This window comes from Seriola lalandi, unplaced genomic scaffold, assembly GCF_002814215.2.
Source record: "Seriola lalandi dorsalis isolate HSWRI2012SDOR001 ecotype SW California unplaced genomic scaffold, Sedor1 jcf7180002054797, whole genome shotgun sequence".
Classification (NCBI taxonomy): Eukaryota; Metazoa; Chordata; class Actinopteri; order Carangiformes; family Carangidae; genus Seriola; species Seriola lalandi.
In genome coordinates, this window is record NW_019525350.1 from 229,082 (window position 1) to 248,144 (window position 19,063).

The following is a 19,063-nucleotide window of genomic DNA, read 5'->3' on the forward strand; positions in this document are numbered from 1 at the left end:
AAACACCAGAGAAAATAACAGTGTGCTTTGTATTGTTTAAGTATCTTTACTATAATTACACAGACAAAAACAATGTACAATAGCTGGATGTTTCAGGCTCACTTCATCTCATAACGTCATTATCGTTACACTCTGCAAAAATGAAGTGGCACACGTCACACAGCACAAAATGTTTCACCGAGTACAAAACTTGAAAAGAACCAGGTCAATGGAAAAAAACAAAAAAACAAAAGCACATTTACAGTGATTTACATGAACAATCCACCTTTCTAATCACACAATGAATACTCTCTCTCTCTCTGTCTGTCTTTAAAGCACTGTAGCTTCTGAAACCAAATCAGAGTATGTTATTACCACCCTGACATCAATTTGTTTTAATTAAGTGGGTGATTCATGGCGGTTTTAAATGTTAAGTTAACTTGGCGTAATGCATATGCAGTGTGTTTTTATTTTCAGATAACCATCTAAGGACACTATTTATCCTGTGACACCAGGTGAGCACTGCCACGTTTAGGTTCTTTTTTTATTTTATTTTACCTCAGCTCATGAAAGTATTCTATTATCTTTTAGATTACACCTTAGGTTGTGGCTGGGAGGTGATCGTTTACCCAAAGTAGATGAACAAATCAAATAAAAATTTAAAAAATGCAGGTGCAGGATGATCGGAGAGAGAAAAAAAGAAAAAGGGGAAGCAGCGACACCGGCCTCAACCTTTTCTCTGAATCGTATTTTAAGAATATTTCGACAGCATGTGAATCCGCTTTCACACGTCCCTGTCCGTTCCATGTACACTGACAGAATGAAGGCACAGATTGATGAAAAGAGCACAACTGAGATTAGTCTGTATACACACACACACAGTTTTGCTAAAGGACTCCTTAGAAATGATTTTTGATTAATCCCATTCAATAACTCTTGGGTGGTTCACCTTAACTGAAATACTTCCATCACTTATTAGGGATTTACTGCACCTGCATTTAGTGCCAAATATCACAAATACACATCGTGCCAGCTTCAAACATTGTCTTAGGAGAAGAGGCGGAGACTAAGTTAGTAGAAATGGTCTCTGGGGGTCTTCAAAAGTGAACAAAAAAAGGAGGGAAACAGTGGCAGGGCCGTCCAGTTGGCCTCTCTAATGCAACCTACAATGCTCCACGCTCAATATGTGTGCTCTGTCTTTAATGAGAACCTATTCCTCATAGGCTTTACTGCGTCCTCCTGTCATTTCCCTCTGTCCACTCTCAGGCAGATAGGGAGGGTGCATGCGATTGTATGCGGCAAATCTTAGCACCAAATTCTGAGCAGCTCCTTCACCCCCCTGCAGGGAGGGGACAGTGGCGGTCGTCGACAGAAGAGAAGGTCCAGCTCACGCCCGTTCTTTACGCTTCAGTTTGGAGGACTTCTTGACGGCACCGTTCTTGTTGAGCAGCTTCAGCACTTTCTCCTTGTGGTCGAGCACTTTCATCATGGTGTCTCTGGCCTCGGTCACCTGGTCCATCACCAGCTTACAGCGCTGCATGTTACCCTGACGACACAAACACACGCACGCAAAAAAACACCATTCAGCTGTGGAAAGCAAACCTGTTGGTAAAGACAATGATTTGTGTTCGCAACGGCTGCGTTGCTGCTACTACCAGCTTTATCTTACTACACAGAGTTTGCAGGCTACTCCCATGTTGGATTTCTTTTCATTATAAATTCATTTCTGATTTATTTTTGACTGAAAACATCACTGAAATGCAGCTGCTAAAATGGTTTTTCATGTCTGTGTCATATTCAGATTCGGCCTAGACAGAGACAACTATAGAGGAAGGTGTCAGTTTTAAGTAATGTTGAGGGTGTGACAACAACAGGTCTTTTCTGAGTCTATTTTTGCTGCGACGCGCACACATCACGCGTGAAAAATGGGCGAAACATCGAACCCCTAGAATGTGTGATGCGGCCGCGAGGCTGTGTGACCGCTGTCACCCGTTTAACATGGGCGCCGAAAAACGTTCCGCAGCCGCCATGCAGCCAGTGTGTTCCCCCGCCTAAGCTTCACCAAAGCCTTAAAAATGAGCTTGAACAAAATAAGTTACAGTAAAGCTCATAAAATAAAGCCATAGATCACGTTGTGGGTGCAGCTGTGATGCAGCAAAAGGCCTGTTTGTCTGAGAATATTAATAATAAAATAAATAAATGTTTATGATGTTAATTCAATAAACTTTTGTTTCCATTCAATTTATATAGATGACTTTAAGAAGCAGTGAATGCAGATAACGGAGCAGAGAAACCTCCCAGCTCAGAAACAGCCTTACCTGTATGAGCTCGTTGATTCGGTGAAGGTCGTCGTCGGCGCCCGCTCTCTTCTTTGGAATCAGACCCTCTTGCAGGGTGGAGAGGCGGCTGTACACATCATGCTCCAAACTCGACTGCAGATCAGGTAACAAACACGTTTACAGGAACTTTAATGTCTTACATCTTTTCATTACTGTTGACTCTTGTTATGAAGAACTAAAATAACAACTTTGAGTGAACCACTGAGACTAGTAGTAATGTGGATGTATATTTCTGCAGGTCTGAGGCCAGCACTCACCAGCTGCCTGAGCTGTGCTGCACACAGATGAATTTTCCAGCCCTGTGCTCTGCACGCCACGCCTCTCTGATTAGCCATATCCTGCAAGGTGCCCTTCTTCTCCTCTGTGAGAGTAACACAGAACTGTCGTTAGAAAGACAAAGCCACCGACTGTATGAAAGTGTTGGTATTTTTGTCTGTACGCAATAGGATACTGACCTTTGACCCGGATATCGCTGTACCTCTGGAAGTGGTGGTAGGCAGCTTTCCAGGGGTTACGGTAGTGCCGCAAGAGGGTGACAGGTGGCCGAGGCCTGACTGGCACGTAACGCACTCCTTCTTCATCTACAGGGAAATAAACAAGCATTAAACAAGTGACAGCAACACACTGACATCATGGCTGTAACAGTGGATGGCTTTACATTACATACCAACGTATTCCCTTGGTGGAGATTCACACCTCTCGGCCCTGCCGGTGATGGGCCTGCCGGGAGCTTTTTCTTCGTCCGTGCTGTTGGTCTCCACCATCTCACTCTCCTCTGTGGAAATAACGTGCTGCTGCTTGCGGGGCTTCTTCCTCGGGGAGGCCCCGGGGATCAGTTCTCCTGTGGCAGGAGTGTTCAGGGTGGAGGCCTGGGTGGTGAGTGCCGGGCCTGATGACAAGTTCGCATTGGGATCTGCAGGTGAAATAAGTAAGACACATCGTTCACTTATGAATTTCTTTGCATTCATCCCCATTCATCATTCTCCCCTAGATCACATCACTGGAGACATGCGGAAGACAGACATGTTCCTCACCTGGCTGGGTGTCCATGGCCTCCGCCTCCTGCTTAATTTTCACATCTGGGCAGGTGGAGCTGGCGGCACAAGCTGCGGTGCTGCTGGCTGCCGGCTGAGTCGGGGAGGCCACAGTGTTGGCCATCGAAGCGGGGACGGGGGGAGTTACAGCCATGGCTGCTGGCAGGGCTGAGAGGACAGTGGAGGGCTGGGAGGGAGGTACAGGTCCCGGCGTGGCGAGCATGGTGGGGATGGCTTGGGCGAGGTGCTGGGTGTTCGAGGACACCACCTGCTGCTCCCCTCCCTGAGAAGGTAGCGCTTCCACTGTAGCCATGACAGGAGGAGCCACTGCCATGTGCACCTCGGCTTTGGGTTTCAGCCTGAGAGAAGAATCGAAAGCGTCAGGTTACAGGCTCAAACCATAACTCACGGTGACAGGATGTGAACATGGGAGGCGATCGACGTGACAGAAGCTCACCCTGCAGGTCTGGGAGATCCTGCTCCTCTCACGCCACTCTCAATTCTGCCTCCGCTGGCTTCACTGGGTTGGGCGGGGATCAGGTTCTTACGAACACAGCTACAACACACAAAGACGAACTAGGTGTGTTTGGTAAAAGGAAACATTAAGCCGCCCCATTTGAACTTAACACGTATCTGTCAAACTTTATTTGAAGAATCTAACGCTGTCTGTCAGCCTGTTATACCCCGACTGTGTGCCACTGAAACGCCTAGTTTCAAAAGTCAAGTGATACATTTGAGTACAGAGCAGACTAAATCAGAGTTTCTGGGTCGGGTCTAATTTTAGGTCGTACTTGTAGGAACACATTTGCTCTGGGTACAAGTGAATTATGATGCTTTCTAATTCACTGCAACATCAACTTTACGACAATATTCTTTTATTTAGCATCTCACTTCACAGTAAACAGTTCCTTCTTTGTTTGTGTCACAGCACAGCGCTTTTTCTGATGCAGTCGTTGGCATGAATACAATGGTTGAATACAAATACTGATCTTTTTCTTTTTTTCTTTTAACTGTTGGACAACATTTATGTGTATGAAAAAAGGTGAAAGAAAAAAAGGTGTGCCTTCTTATAAACAGGGGGAAAATCAGCAATTTAGTTGAGTAGAGAGTTTGCTAAATCTGACATGGAGCACTTGTACAAACGAGCTTTATGGAGAGTCTTCCGAGGTCGAATGTCTCTGGTGTTCTACTCACCCATCACCAGCGGGCTTCTTGCGAAGGATGCTGGGCCTAGGGGATGATACCAGGGTGGGAGCTCCTCCTACTCCTCCCTGAGCGTGTGCCTGCACCATGGTGGCTACAGGCTGGGTGGTGCTGAATGTGCTGCTGATTGGGCTGGCTACAAAGCCGTCAGCCAAAACAACCCCTGAATGAAATAAAAGATGCATTACAAACAGCCCACAACTCAGTTAACTCCTTGTCAACACCGTGACACAGTGTCCATTCAGTAATTACCGGGTTTAGCTTCAGACTGCGGCTGTTGCTGCTGCTGCTGAGTAGCTATGGGTGCCTGCTGCTGTGTGGTGATTGACGCGGACGTGTGCAGGCCTTGAACTCCTATCGGTGCAGGCTGGATGCCCTGCGCGGCAATCGGCGCTGGCTGGAGCCCTTGGGTGCTGATTTGTGCAGAGGGCAGACCAATCCGATCAACCGCCATCAGCTGCATGTGGTTTAGATGGACAGTGGTGGCCACGCCTACTCCAGGCTGTGTGGGCAGTGCTGAACTTGGAGCTTGAGGAGTGACTTATTGAGAGAGAAACACAGTTAAAAATGAGATTGTTGTGCTATAAAGTGACATGTTTCACACTGTTTTCACATCCAAAAAGGCAGAGTTCAGCTTCAAGCCTTTATATGTTAAGTCAAAAGACAAAGGGTAAATTACACTCTACACCAATCACTACAACAGTTGAGGCTTGGTCACATTACATTTCTGCTGTATGAATATCTGTGCCGTCTCCCATTCATTTCTTTTGAAGCCAGAACAACGGACAAACTCAAGTGTGTGAACCTGAACACACAGACATGAAAACGCTGCTGCGAATAAACGTCCATAAATCTGATTAGAAACCAGAGAGACAAGAAGCTCCTCTGTCAGCGATCCACTGATGATACATAACAAACAGGAATAACTGATTCAGTTCACTTCATTTTCCAAAATGTAAACAAACATGGGCACAAAAAAAAGTTGAAGCCCACAGTTTAACTTACTCACTGTAACCATGGCAACATATTTCCTGTTTCTTGGAAAACTTTAGTTTATATCTGTTCTGTTATCAGAGGAGTTTCTATGTAGATTTACTGGGTGAAGTTGTGTTGCTGAAAGTTTGTACGATGCATTTGATGGTTTGTTCAGACTCACTGGTAGCATGTGAGCCACCTGTTGGAGACACCTGTTCCAGCATGTTTTATCACTATACTAGATAGAGCGTCACACTACCAGACAACAAACTGTCACGTCGCTCTCATTTTCTGTTTATAGTTTGTGATTGCTCTGATCAATATGCATTTATTTCCTGCATCAGTAACGTGACATCACTCCCTTTTCCGTAACGTAACGTAAACGTTGTCGAAATGCAATGCGATCAAGCCGTTGGTTGTGACTGCCAGTTGAGCAGCGCTTACCGGGATACTGGCGGATGGTCGACACAGAGCTGCTGATGGGGGTGTATGTGTGTGTCAGAGGGTATGACGAAGAGTAAGCCGGCAGGAAATACTGGAACTGTACTGGCACAGACGGCCTTAAAAACAGAAACATACAAGATTAATAAAAAGATTCATCATCGTCTGAATAAAATATCCGCAGCTGTTCTGGGGTTAATAAATACTAATAATCACAAGATTCATATTCTCCATACATAAGTCATAATTACAACACAACCTCTTCAAGTTTTTTCCTTTGGTAAATGCAATCTGCATTAGTGTAGTGGCACATGAATAAGCTAATTACTGCTCATTCACTACAGTTATATATTTATAGCCGTTATATGTAATTAGTTATAATTATAATATAATATAATATATGATAATAAAAATCTGGTGAAGGGCAGGAAATCAGATCTCTGCAGGAATAAACAAAGACAAATAGATACATTTCATTTTGTCACACTGGGAGTTTCAAACGCCACTACTGAATATCAGATGTCAACCTCCGCCTTTCTAAAAAACAAAGAAAAACATATAATTTGTTTAGTTTTTCCTGGTATCAAAGTCTCAGAGTCAGAACCAACATCGAGCGCTCACCTGTTGTCGCTTCGCGCCTCCATGGTGACGGGGTTAGGAGACGACCGATGGCCTGAGATGGGGATGAGGTTGGGTCTTTCTCCCGTGTAGTCGGGCTGCACACGGGATGAATTGTGGGCGATGGGCTGAGGGACCACTTTAGCTGTGAACAAGGGACGGTTGAGACCAAGCGTTCAGTTAAGCGTCACGCGCATCGCACACACAACAAGTGTTCCAGCGAGAAAGACAAGCGGTCAAACTCACCAACGGGGATGGTGGAGGTGGTCACAGCTGTAGCATGGGAGGAGTGCGAGGCCATCGTCATGGTGACGATAGTGTTACTCGTCATTTGGGTATGCGGCACAGAGCCTAAACGTGAACGAAACAATATCAGCGAGCTGCAATTTATTTCTGTGTCCTTTAGTCAAACACGACAAACTGCTGTGAGTAGTTAAAGGATATTTCAGCGCCTGAGTACAAACGGGCAATACCTATTGTCGTGGTCGATGGCACAGTGTTAGTGGCGACGATTGGTGCCACAGTTGCTGCAACTACTGGTGTCGCAGTACTGAACATGGGTTTCTGTGACGGAGGGGGAAATAAAAAAATAAAAAGTCGTTATTTCAATGACTGTAGAAAAAAAAAATCATTATTTTTATAGGCCGCCATCAACAAGCAGTAACCTGTGTCATAGTGTGTGGAGGCTGAGGCTTTTGAGCCCCAATCGCAGGGTGTGACGGCAGTGTGATCCTTGTGGGGGTGTCACGGGACGTCTGAGGCCTCTGAATACTGACGGTGGCTGGAGGTGGATGAAGGGTCAGCGCTGAACGCCTGAAAGAGTCGAACAAAAATCAACTTAGTGGCCACCTTCAGTATATTTTTAGAGCATCTGTCCTTTTGTCCAAGTTTTTTTTTCTTTAATAAACTTCTGACTTTTACTGCACTGCACTTAAAAGACAAACATTGTACTTTTGACTCCACTACATTTTTTATGAAGCACTCGGCTACTTTGAAGCAGAGTTTTAAGACTTTCCTTTTAATTTGAAAAGGTGATAGACCATACACTGAGTTCATCACAGGAGAGAAACCAATAACAGTCAACTCTCTCAGTCACGAGGTGCTTGCGACATGTTTGAGCAGCTCAGTTTGAACGTGGCGGTGTCCTAACGATGGCTACATTAGATAAAGATGAGGCAGAAGATTCTTCACCATGGAGGAGAACCATGGCCTTACCTTAAATCCATTTTTGAAATTATTAGAAATAAAAAAAGATTCCTTTCATTTTAAATGTTTGCTGTGTTTACCATGACCAAACCTCACCACTGTCTAAAAACCAAACAAACCAGGAAACGACAATGGCTCCTTTTGCGGATTCAATTGTGTTTTTATGGCAATTTCTATGAGCTTTTACGCATTAAAAATGTACTTTTGAATACGTAAGTAATTTTAAAAGCAAGTACTCCAGTACTTTAACTCGAAGTTGTGTACTTTGTCCACCTTTGTTAGTACAGAAAACTCTCTGTAGGAGCAATGGTGATAAGAACAGGTTAATACTCACATACCTGTTTTGAAAAAATTCCCATTTCCTAAGTGCATCATCATATTATTCAATACAGTTTGTCTACATAAGAGATGCACACAAGTACATTTTCATTCATGCCTATCAAGGTTATTGATTAAAAAGATCATTTTGTTCTGGTGTGTCACAAAGAAAAGCATTTAAAGTGTCAACTAACTGGAGGAAGTTGTATAAATGAAGATACTTCTCCTGTTAGACACTGGTCACTTCCAGCTTTTCTGGCACCTAAAAATATTTCAAGTGAAACAACTTGATACAGAATAAATATTCTTTGGTTGAACTGAGGATGGTGTACTAATAGATAAGTTTCCCATAAAACTCCATGTTTTAAAATAGTGACTGATTTATAAATCACTTCTAGCTCTTATACGTGCCACATCTCTGCTTACGCCCGAGTCAATACATTCTTACACTGCCACCTACCCGTGTGCCACCTCCGCAGAGTGTGTAGCAGTCGGACTGATAACTGGGGACTGAGTTCTAGTTGCTGAGATGGGGGCCACCACGGTTGGAAGCACAGCTGTAGAGGTTGTAACAGCAGGGCGAGACTGTGGACAGAGGGAGAAGACAGGGTTACACACAATGTTTCTAAATGCTCTACACAATATCTACGCTTGTTTTGATAAAAGTGCATCAGGGTACCTGAATAGTCTGGTGGATGATATGCTGCACTGTGGGCTGGCCGGGACCCGCACTTGCCCCGGTGGCTGGCCGTAGGACAGTTTTGGAGCTAGACATAACAGCTGCTGCAGCAGCCCCTATGTGGTAAAGGAAAATACACAGATCAAGAGAAAAGCACTGCTACGAAGGAGTTGTAAACACAATACTGTTTCAAGGACAAGCAAACATCAAGTCTTTTCTTATGACATCAGGCATACCTCTGGGTAAATGAGATGTGAAGGTCTGAGGAGGGACGGCAGGGGTCCTAATGATCTGAATGTTAGCTGGCATCAGGTGGTGTACGTTGCTGGAGTGACCCTGAAACACAGTGAAAGCAGCGCATCTTGAGTAATCAGGAAGAAATACATAACAACATACACTGGCAGCGAATGTACGGTGCACTCACCTGCTGACCACTGATGGTTGCCACAGGTATGGACGGGGTTGGAGCAATACTGCTCTCTAAGGTGACAGTAATGTGACCAGGCACTTTGGGGGGCATGGGGATATGAGCCTGGTTGGAAGCTGGTGCTGGGGCAATAAGACGACTTTGCATAGGTGACTTCAGGACGGCCTAAAAAATAAATAAATAAATAAATATTTTGTTTTTAGTCCTGAATGCTATTGGACATAAAAATAAAAAACAAACAAACAAAAAAATTGTGTACTGAAACCAACAAAAAGCAAAAGGAAACAACATACTGCTGTAGAAGACTGTTGAGTGTTTACAGAGTAAGTGTATGGTTAAACACTTCGGACATGACCTATACCCTAATTAAAGTTGACAGTAAATTATATCAGTGAGCTGTCAGTCAGAAAGTGTATCCATAACAAAAAAAGAAGAAAAAAAACTATCCTGATTGTCTAAGTAATTTCTAAAATCTAAATAAAACAGTTGCAGATATTTTGTAAAAATGTCTTTTCCGTCCCCAGATTTAAACTTGAATTGACAACAACTACATTAAGATGAAACCTCTCTAGCACTTTAGACTGAAAACAGAACAAAACTTGCACTTGTTCAAGATTTCCTGTTCATTCATTGTGTCTCCTCTTGAGCTAATCTGCCACTGGCTCCAGCCAAGTTTGGTCTCAGGTTTCATTGTCGGAGTCTTGTGATATTTTAGCTCATTTTAAAATAAAACTTGTCCAACTCTGTCTGGAGGGCATGAGGATTAGACAAGGAGGGCAAATTGTTACATCCTGAATTATTTCAAACTTCAAGATCATCACTGCAGATTGTTGGTTCCTTAATAGCCCCGACTCTCCCCAGCAGTCAGCTCAGCCAAGCTTTCAACTTCAGAAAGGTTATCTAACACGACCCAATGCAATAATTCAACACCTTCTGAATGAACCTTAGTCAGCAGCAGCTTATTGTTCGACCACAACAGAAAGCATTATGGCCAACTATAGTGTGATTTAGCAATGAAAATGGTAATAACACAACATATTATACTATGAATATGTATAAAAAGCTTCTAAAATGTTAGCATCACCTTCACCTGTCCCTCAGTGAGGACTGCAGGCTGGCCCTGGGGGAGGTGGACAGGGGGGGCAGGTACAGTCACAGGTGTGCCAGGCTGGATGGGCACAGTCTGGGGAGCAGCTTGCGGCTGGCCGTGTGTCTGCACTTGTGGATAAGGTCTGACCACCATGGTCTCCTGCTTGTCATCTCTGAACGTCAAAGTCCCCCCTCCCCCAGCCGGTGGATGATCCTGCTGCCCGTGGTCAGCATCCCGACTGCTGTCTGCATCTGCACCAGCTATGGAAGATTTGTTCACATCAATATTATTTTACAGATGTCTTCCTCGCCATTTGTTAAGTATCCCATAGTCATGTCAGTGACAGTAAGTTACCTGGAGCATTTGACGGCGGATTGACGGACACAAGGTTTCCAGCAGCAGGGAGCTGTGGTGCTCCCCCGCTGGAGGGAGGCAGCCCGTGTCGGGGGAATTGCTGGGAGCTCATTTCAACTATTTATGAAATAAAATAGTGTTAGAATTGTACATTAAATACAACGACGGACACACGGAACATATCGTTGGTGTTTACGATCAGTTCTCAGCTGTATTCCTTCTATTAACCTTGTACGAGGACTACAACAATAAAAGCAACCGGTTTAACCCTTTACATGCGGCGCGGGTACATAAACAGAAATGGAGAGCTGCGGAATATTATCGTTACCAGCTAGCAAAGGAGCCAGAAGCAAGTCGATAACATTAACCAACTGGTGACAACACAACGTATATAAAAACATATGAATGAGAAAACCAAGACCAGAACATTTTGTGAACCTTTGTTTGGCGTAAACGTTATGTGGGCAACAACATATGATCGACATATTATCGACAACAACTGCACCGTTGTTTATCCAATACTAGGTTAACATGCAAGTACAAATTTGGCTTTTTGACTGCCATTTGCTCAGTCTGGTAACGTACACTACGGTCATTGGTAACGTTAACGGCAGCGTTAAAACTAAAAAGCTACCTTGTTAGCCAGCTACCGTAGCTAGCAGCAGGCTAACGTTAGAATCGCCAACCCAGCTGCCGCCTGCCATTCGTGCTAATTCCTGGACTTTCTAAAGCGTACGACGGCGTAAACTTCACATGGCTAAACAAACAAACACGTTTCTGTGTGTGTGCAGATGTTACCGTATCGCGGAGTGACTAGGCAATGGTCGTTTTGTGGATTACAGTTTTTTCCATTCGTCTTTTCTTTTTTCCAACATGTAAGCCGGAAGAACGCTCCGACAGAGTCGAAGCTCCCTGCTTCATTCCGCCAATCAGAGAAGAGAGTCCCAGTCCGTTGACCAATCAGAGCTGCGGAAATGTTTTGACCAACCTAAACTTGCACCGAGGTGTGGAGTCGAGGGACCGCTACAACCAAGACCACAGTCACGTGGTCAACGTTGGTAGCCGCGCAAGCACCGGAGCTAATTTGCTAGCATGTTTACTGCCAGCTGACTGCCACCACAACCGGCTGTGGACACATTCACAATGTTACGTTAATGTTTCTACAAAGTCATGTTCTGATGTTACTCAGACTGCACCGTACACACAGAATGTAATCAGAATAATACTCAGATAAAATAGAGATACTATTAGCAACATGTATCTGTTTACTAACATATGGTGTTGAAGCAGTACTTTTTTCATCATCACATTCATTTCTGTGGCTATTTGCTTTCCTATGCATCCCATATGTGTGAGCATTGAAAGGAAAAGTCTGTACATTAATGCAGAAAATGTACCGTAACTTTTCTATAGGGATCATTAAACACGTCGACTACACGGATTTCCACTACGAGCAGCCTGATGCTGTCTGTTTGTCATGTGACCATCGCTTAATGATCCGTAGGACTCTCCCGCTTTGCAAACTGATTGGAGCTTGCTGCTCGGTCCTGCGACGGCGCTAACACTTGAACCCTCCTACTTTACACTAGTGCCACCGCAGTACCTTGAATGCAACACTAGAGGGAGGTAGTCAACCGCAGCAATGCCGCAGGATCAGACTATGGTTTTGACCTATAGGTGAAGTGTGTATGAGGGAAAGTTGTTGAGCTGAACAAAAGAGAATCCATTTATGGGTTTATTTTTTCCTGGAGGACATTTTGACATGTGACAGATGTAAATAATAAAATAAAAGATGGCTGAATTGCATTTAGCTGCTTTCAGGGTCTTGGTAGTTTCTTGTGTAAATTGAAAGCAAGTGCATCTATATCTAGACAAGACAAAGAAAAGTGTTCGAGAAAGAAGCTGAAACACGTGAGGAGTGACATCAAAGAGGAGACAGAAATGATGGAGACTGTTCAAAGTGGGAATGTTGCACCTTTATTCCACATCGTTGTAATGTATTAAACCCTTTATACAGAGATCTTGCTATATTGCTGCTAAGACTCCTCGTCCTTTACTTGTTTAGACTGAACCACACACAAAGCTCTCCCGGCTCTCCCTTTTACACACACATCAATCCGGCTCTTTGACTACCTCTGCTGCCGGCTAAAAGAATTTTTGGCCGTGAACCGTAGTTGGCCACACACTGTGGTCCACTAACTCTGAGAGACCCTTTAACTACATATCATATTTACTTTACATTTAACCAACATATTTTCAAATGTCTGCTGCACAGTCTGAGATTCCTAAATCTGTAGCTGCCGATCCAGACAAAGTGCTTTCTATTCACTCACTGCTTAAATTTTGTAATCCATCAGATCTGCATTTATTTTCTTTCATGACTGTTTTCTTTCCTCTGCACAGAGTCTTGATTTTACATCTGAAGAGGTCAAAGTTCAGTCAGAGCCTGCAGGTGACGAAGCTGCATGACCCTCATCATCCTCTTCTGGGAGATGATGGTCACCCGCACCTATTTCTGTCTTTAAAAAAAAAACAAATTTTCAAATATGTGAATAAGTACGTAATATATCATATCTCCAAATATAAAATCGATTATGAATTTAACTTACTCTGAATCACTGTGTGTTTCCATTCATCTATTTTCATGCCCATTTTTAATTTGAGTGGAAATGCTGGAAATTTGAAAATAAATCGTAATAATTGACACTTGGCTGAAAAATTGACGTATTGATCAAATAAAATGAAGACATTAAAACATCAGGTCTGCACTGTAACAAAAAAATCCAAGCTTTATACACAATGGGTCTGTGGAGGGTTTTGGCGATCTCAAAAGGGAATATGATTTAGAGAGGCAGGATTTTTTCAGATACCTCCAAGTAAGGAATCGATTACATACAATTTTGACAGAGGACCAGAGTAGTGATATCCTGAAGGTTTTCGTTTCAATTCATAAATCTGGGAGTGGAAAGAAATTAATATCTAGATTATACAAAGTTCTCCAAAACTCCCCGAATTGGAACAGCCTGCATATTAAATGTAAATGGGAAAGGGAGGGAGATTTCGTCATATCTGGGGATGAATGGGAAAACATTTGTAAATTACAATGGAAAACCACAACTTCACACAACTGGCGAGAGTTTGGATGGAAAAACATTGTGAGATTTTTTATAACACCTGCTCAGAAGAGACACCAAGGTAACGGAACAAGTTGTTGGAGGGTGTGTGGTGCAGATGTGGCCAACCATCATCATCTATTTTGGGGTTGTCCAAAACTTTCATCTTTCTGGCATGACATTCTTGACTGTCTGGAATATATGTTTCAAATGACTATACAATTTGATGTCTGCTCGTCAAATGAAAAGACAAACACTTGAGTTAAGATGCGGTGGATCACAGTTAATCACAAATATCGGTCAGCTGTCAGGATAGGTGCATGAATGTCTGCTTCAGTTGAGGACTGGTTTGAGTATTAAATGAACAATCTTCTATATGACAAATATTTAACATTTAATATTTAAGTCATACAAGATATTAAATATGGATCTCACAGCACCACTACTTAATTCACTGATGTTATGCAACATATTTTTGTATTTGAAGTAAATTATTTGTTCAATTTTCACATTACTCTCTGTAGGCGACAAAACTTTTGTCTGAAATCTGACCTTTCTGTCTTCATTAAATGATCAATCTTTCTTCAGTGAAGCAAATTTATTTTAGTATATTAAACCTAATTTGGGAGGGTTTTAGCTTTCAAATGAGCCATTTCTAAAACCAATGGATTAATTAAAAGTCAGGTTATAAGCTGTTGTTTCTACAAAATGGATAAGTGACAAGACTTTTGTCAGGGACTGTATTTCCAACATGTTTTCTGACAGTATAGGAGAGAGGTTGTGACGTAGCAGCGATGAAGCACATGCATCTTTATTGGTTATTAGGATCATCTGTTTGTGAAGAAGAAGAAGTGTTTGTAAAACATCTCGGATGGTCTGTTCAAAATTAAAGAGCGGGGTCCAGCCATTTAAGAAACACATTGTCGAATTATTGATTCAACACAGTAGCACATCATTGATAGTGCTAATCATGCTTAGTTCCACTCCTCCCATCACTGCTACAGCCCTGGAGACAGAGTCTGTGGTCAGTGAGTGACAGTGTGTTTGGACACTGTGAACATTCACTGTTTTTCAGCTGCTTTCAGTTCCAGCATTTCTTCAATTATTCAGAAGACCATATCTCTGACTATCTTCACATCTACTGGTCACAAGTATTTCCCCCATGAACGTCTCTGTCACTCGCCCTGGAACAGAAGGACAGCTGAAGTAAACTCCCCGGAGCGATTCAGCTCTTGACCTGTAAACTGTAGGCATTTTGCTCAGAGTTGACATGACACAGGGGAGAAGGTTAAACGTACAAGAGGAAAATAATAAAAATTTTGACCATCAATGAAAAGGTTACAGAGCTTTGAAAGAATACACTGACATGTCCATGCTTGATTGAGCTTGATTTTTTTTTATTATACTACAGATATTAAAACACCTTTTCGTAGTTACAGATTTGACATACATGCTACATATATATACATAAATGCTCTTTTATTTTAAGTCTAAAATAGGGAACAAAATTGGTAAATTCTCAGACATGAGACATGTTTTGTGGTTATGCACAATCTATGTCTGTTTCATACATTGTGAATCTTTCAAGGTGTAAATATTGAGCAAAAAAAGAAGAAGAATGCTGTCTGCTCCGCCCCATATCAGCTACAGTCATTCATGATTATCTCGATATCACTGACCTTTCTTTCAGCATCTGAGTGCAGACTGACTCCACAATCTCACAGAGGGCAGTACATCATCATTTACACACACCTGGGCCACATATACAGTATATAACATATATATGAAATATAGAAAACACTCTGAGGCATGAGCACTACATTTCCCAGCTTTGCTCACTCACTCACTCACTTACTTAAACCTGTCGGTATGCTGCTTTAACTGGGAACTTGTGAAACCCTCATGACGAGCATTCTTTGGATATTATTGCTGACTGGTTATGATGTGGGTTTTCATGAAGTTCAGCCTCAGAGATATTAATTGTCACAGAAAAGTAAGAGGATATGGGGAAAACGTTTTCAAATGTGGGTATAAATCGCACTGAATGAGGCTGAGACTAAACTAGCGTGACATCCAAGTGTTAACATGTATCTGCTGACAGGGGGTTTTCAGGGACAACACACTGCCTATGGTTCTCATAGCTACAGTGATTTATCCACCCTTTAACTCATCTTCCCAGCGTGAATTCTTCAGCCTCTGTTCTTCTGAATCACCTCTGTCATTTCACATTATAATTAGGCTCTTACTCATTCGTCTACATTGTTAATTACTCATTGACAGCCCAGACTTTTAAAAACGACTTTTCACAGGTAAGTAGCTTGCACCTGGTTCCACAGTGTCAAATCATTACCACTCACTCAGGTGTCACTGTGTTCATTTAGACAGGAGATCATCCCTCACAGCACATCTCTCTGTGTGGCTTCAGACACAGAACATTTTGACTCATCGACTCATTTCTGTTCCTACAGTGAATCAGTCTTTCTGGATTGTGCAGGTCAGTTGATTCACTGGAAACCACTGGAAGTCCTAGACTGCAGCCGGCCAAACAGCCATGGTGAACATGGTGCCTCATGCATGTTTCATGAAGGACTAGGACTGTGACAATGGGTTTATCAGTGAAAACAGCAGCTGCACGCTGCAGCCAAAGATTATGCTGATGAGAGAGATGAGAGTGAACCCACACAGTAAAGTTGAGGGCACTAAAACCAAAACAACGAGCTGAAAGACACTAAAACCCTCCACAGAGCTGAGGGGAAATGCAGAGCTGGGTAATTATTGTCTGAGGGTTTCAATCAACCCCTTTTGCATCACACATACTCATTTGATCCATCGTTGTTATAAACATAATTATTAGAATATCAACACGTTTCATTGCATTATAATGATTCAATATTCAAGCTTTAGTCATGTGAGGGGAAGTGTCAGGATTAACTGATGTTTTGGCCGCTTGCAGAACAACCTTTAAACATAACTCTGACATATTATCATCATTATCACCGTATAAAGTCCTTGTAACAAACCTGTTAGGAAACTGTTGCCTAATTACACATCATGCAATCATGGAGCAACACTGGCATTCTTTTCAATGTGTTTCTGGTCATCTGATGGATGTCTGCCCAATATTCAGACTTCTTTTTAGCTCTTTTTTTTGGCATCCACCAACCCCTGTGGGATTTATCTGGCCCTTTAAACGCTAACAAACAGGCAGATAAAGTTAGCAAATAGCTTGTGAACACAGCTAACTTTGTCCTTTGGTGCGGGGGCAGGTAGCATACAGTGGCTATTTAGCTGGAAACAGTTGCCTGCTGCAGCTGGAAACAATAATGAGAGTGGTGAGAACAAACACAGTAAAGTTGTGGGACGTGATTATCAAAACAATGATTGATTGCAGAGCTGGGTGATGATTATCTGACAACTTATATGACAACTTTCACATTGGTTATAGTCATTTGGTCCATTGTTAATACGGAAATATTGATTAGTGCAGCTTTAATTATCAAGTCTAAACAACAAGCAACAAATTTGACACGACGACAAGTATTATCCAAGAAAAGAGAATGAGAGGGAGGATGACAGGTAAGCGACAGAGGAGCAGAACAGGTGCGGTGCTCTTCCTGCTGCTCGGCAACAGTTAACACCTGAAGCTAAACGCCTCCATGCCCTTTTGCCTTACCAGCCACACGGTGCTGCAAGTGAACACGGGCTTAAGAAATTCGCTGCAAATGGCCTGCTATCTGAGAGGTTTTGCTTCATCTCAGTAACACTGAAATTAGAGGAACGGTGCCCTGATTTATGTGGAAAAGTTAAGGGGGGGTGGGGGCACATTCCAAGACCGCTGTAGGCAGGAAGTTTTGGAATCTCCATGGAAATTAAGGCAAAACACAGAGCTCCACTGTTATTTTTCCAAGTATTTCACGCAGGCTTTTAGAGCAAAATATGCTCAAAAGCCTCCAAAAGGGGGACAGATGATTTGTTACCAATTGTCCCCTCTGTTGCTGCCAGACACACTGATTTACTTACATTAGGATACAAACAGTGCATGACTTTTAAAGTGCAATAACCGTTAAGGTGAGATGAATTGAAGTAGCGTAAATTGTCCCAAACATAAAGACAGGATGTGAAGAATGTTCATTATTACACGATCCTACAGTTTACTGACCATGTCAAACAAACAATGAAACTTCATTATCTCGGAGCGAGCTTGCTTCGTTGACATCTGTTCTTGATCCACTATGACTGATGGTTTGGTTACGTGAGAACCGCTCACAGTTACTGGGAGTCAAAGTGGTGAAATCATGGTAATAAATGCAACAATCCTGACAACAATCACAGTAATTCCTGCAAGAGTCCAGATGTGTGTGGAATGCACACACGTACTTAGGAGTGAATTTTTCTTTTTCTTTTTTTTTCATCCTCTCTGGATGATGACGACTTTAGGACACTTGAGCGTTCCTGGGAATGAGTCTCCCTCTGCTAAGTTGTTCCTCCTGGAGTCAAGTATTCATAACCTTTCACCTTCAGAACCCCTTAACATCCCTGATGGTGTGGTGGGGGCTCTTGTCTCTCTTGTACTGTCAATAGAAGCAGGATGAAATATCCAAAATGTGATCTATCTGAGCATAATTCACAGACCCCGATGTGCTACACGTGTCCCAACTAAATAAAAGGCTGAGAAAGCTGAGAAAAGTGGCACTCGGCTACAACAAGTGAAGGCAGCGGGAGGAAAATGTGTGGCATCTATGGAATGCCATCTGCAGCTCACCAGGGGAACCAAGGAAGGAAAAAATATTTACATTAAAACTCGAAGTGCACAGAAGAATTCTTTTGCATGTAAAAGCTGACTGGAAATTTACTTGGGAGAAAATACACCTAAAAAGTAAACTTCCTTAAAAGCAGGGATAATTCAGACATAACATTGTCAAGGCTTACATTTCTTTTTGCACTCTATGTCAACTTTCCTGCACTGAGCACATTACAGGTTCACTGTGATGCAGGTTTGAAATTTTACATCATGTGAAACAAGATCATCTGATGATCATCTGAAATTCCAAGTATGTCTTCATTTGTTTAGGTTGTGATGTGCAGGACACAAAGAACAACTTACAGCGCAGCATTTCTGACGTTTGTCTGTCATGAGACTCTTGAAGAATAATGAAAAACTGATCATCAGGGCTGCACTGTGTCCGTCAGGTGAGGGTAAGTGTCATGAAGACATTGTGTTCATTGTAAAAACCCATGAAGAATTGACTTGGTGCAGCAAAGAGTAAAAGACTGAACTCTAGATTTT

At 42.6% G+C, this 19,063-nt stretch overlaps 1 protein-coding gene across 2 annotated transcripts; it reads right to left on the bottom strand.

Moving 5' to 3' along the window:
* Positions 1–23: 23 nt before the first annotated feature.
* sap130a (Sin3A associated protein 130 a) lies at positions 24–11,577 on the bottom strand. 2 transcript variants are annotated; one of them, XM_087179211.1, is made up of 21 exons: positions 11,462–11,577; positions 10,664–10,780; positions 10,310–10,569; positions 9,217–9,384; positions 9,029–9,128; positions 8,793–8,908; positions 8,574–8,698; positions 7,255–7,402; positions 7,063–7,153; positions 6,836–6,940; positions 6,593–6,734; positions 5,975–6,090; positions 4,808–5,095; positions 4,547–4,718; positions 3,810–3,908; positions 3,353–3,711; positions 2,986–3,231; positions 2,774–2,899; positions 2,576–2,679; positions 2,298–2,411; positions 24–1,525 (listed from the first exon to the last, which is right to left on the bottom strand). In XM_087179211.1, exons 2-21 carry the CDS (start codon positions 10,773–10,775, stop codon positions 1,367–1,369), a joined length of 3,150 nt encoding a protein of 1,049 aa, XP_087035337.1. In that variant the 5' UTR covers positions 10,776–10,780; positions 11,462–11,577; the 3' UTR covers positions 24–1,366. The 2 variants fall into 2 exon arrangements, with proteins under 2 accessions (XP_087035337.1, XP_023281748.1); XM_023425980.2 differs by having other exon boundaries at positions 10,304–10,569.
* Positions 11,578–19,063: the final 7,486 nt, after the last annotated feature.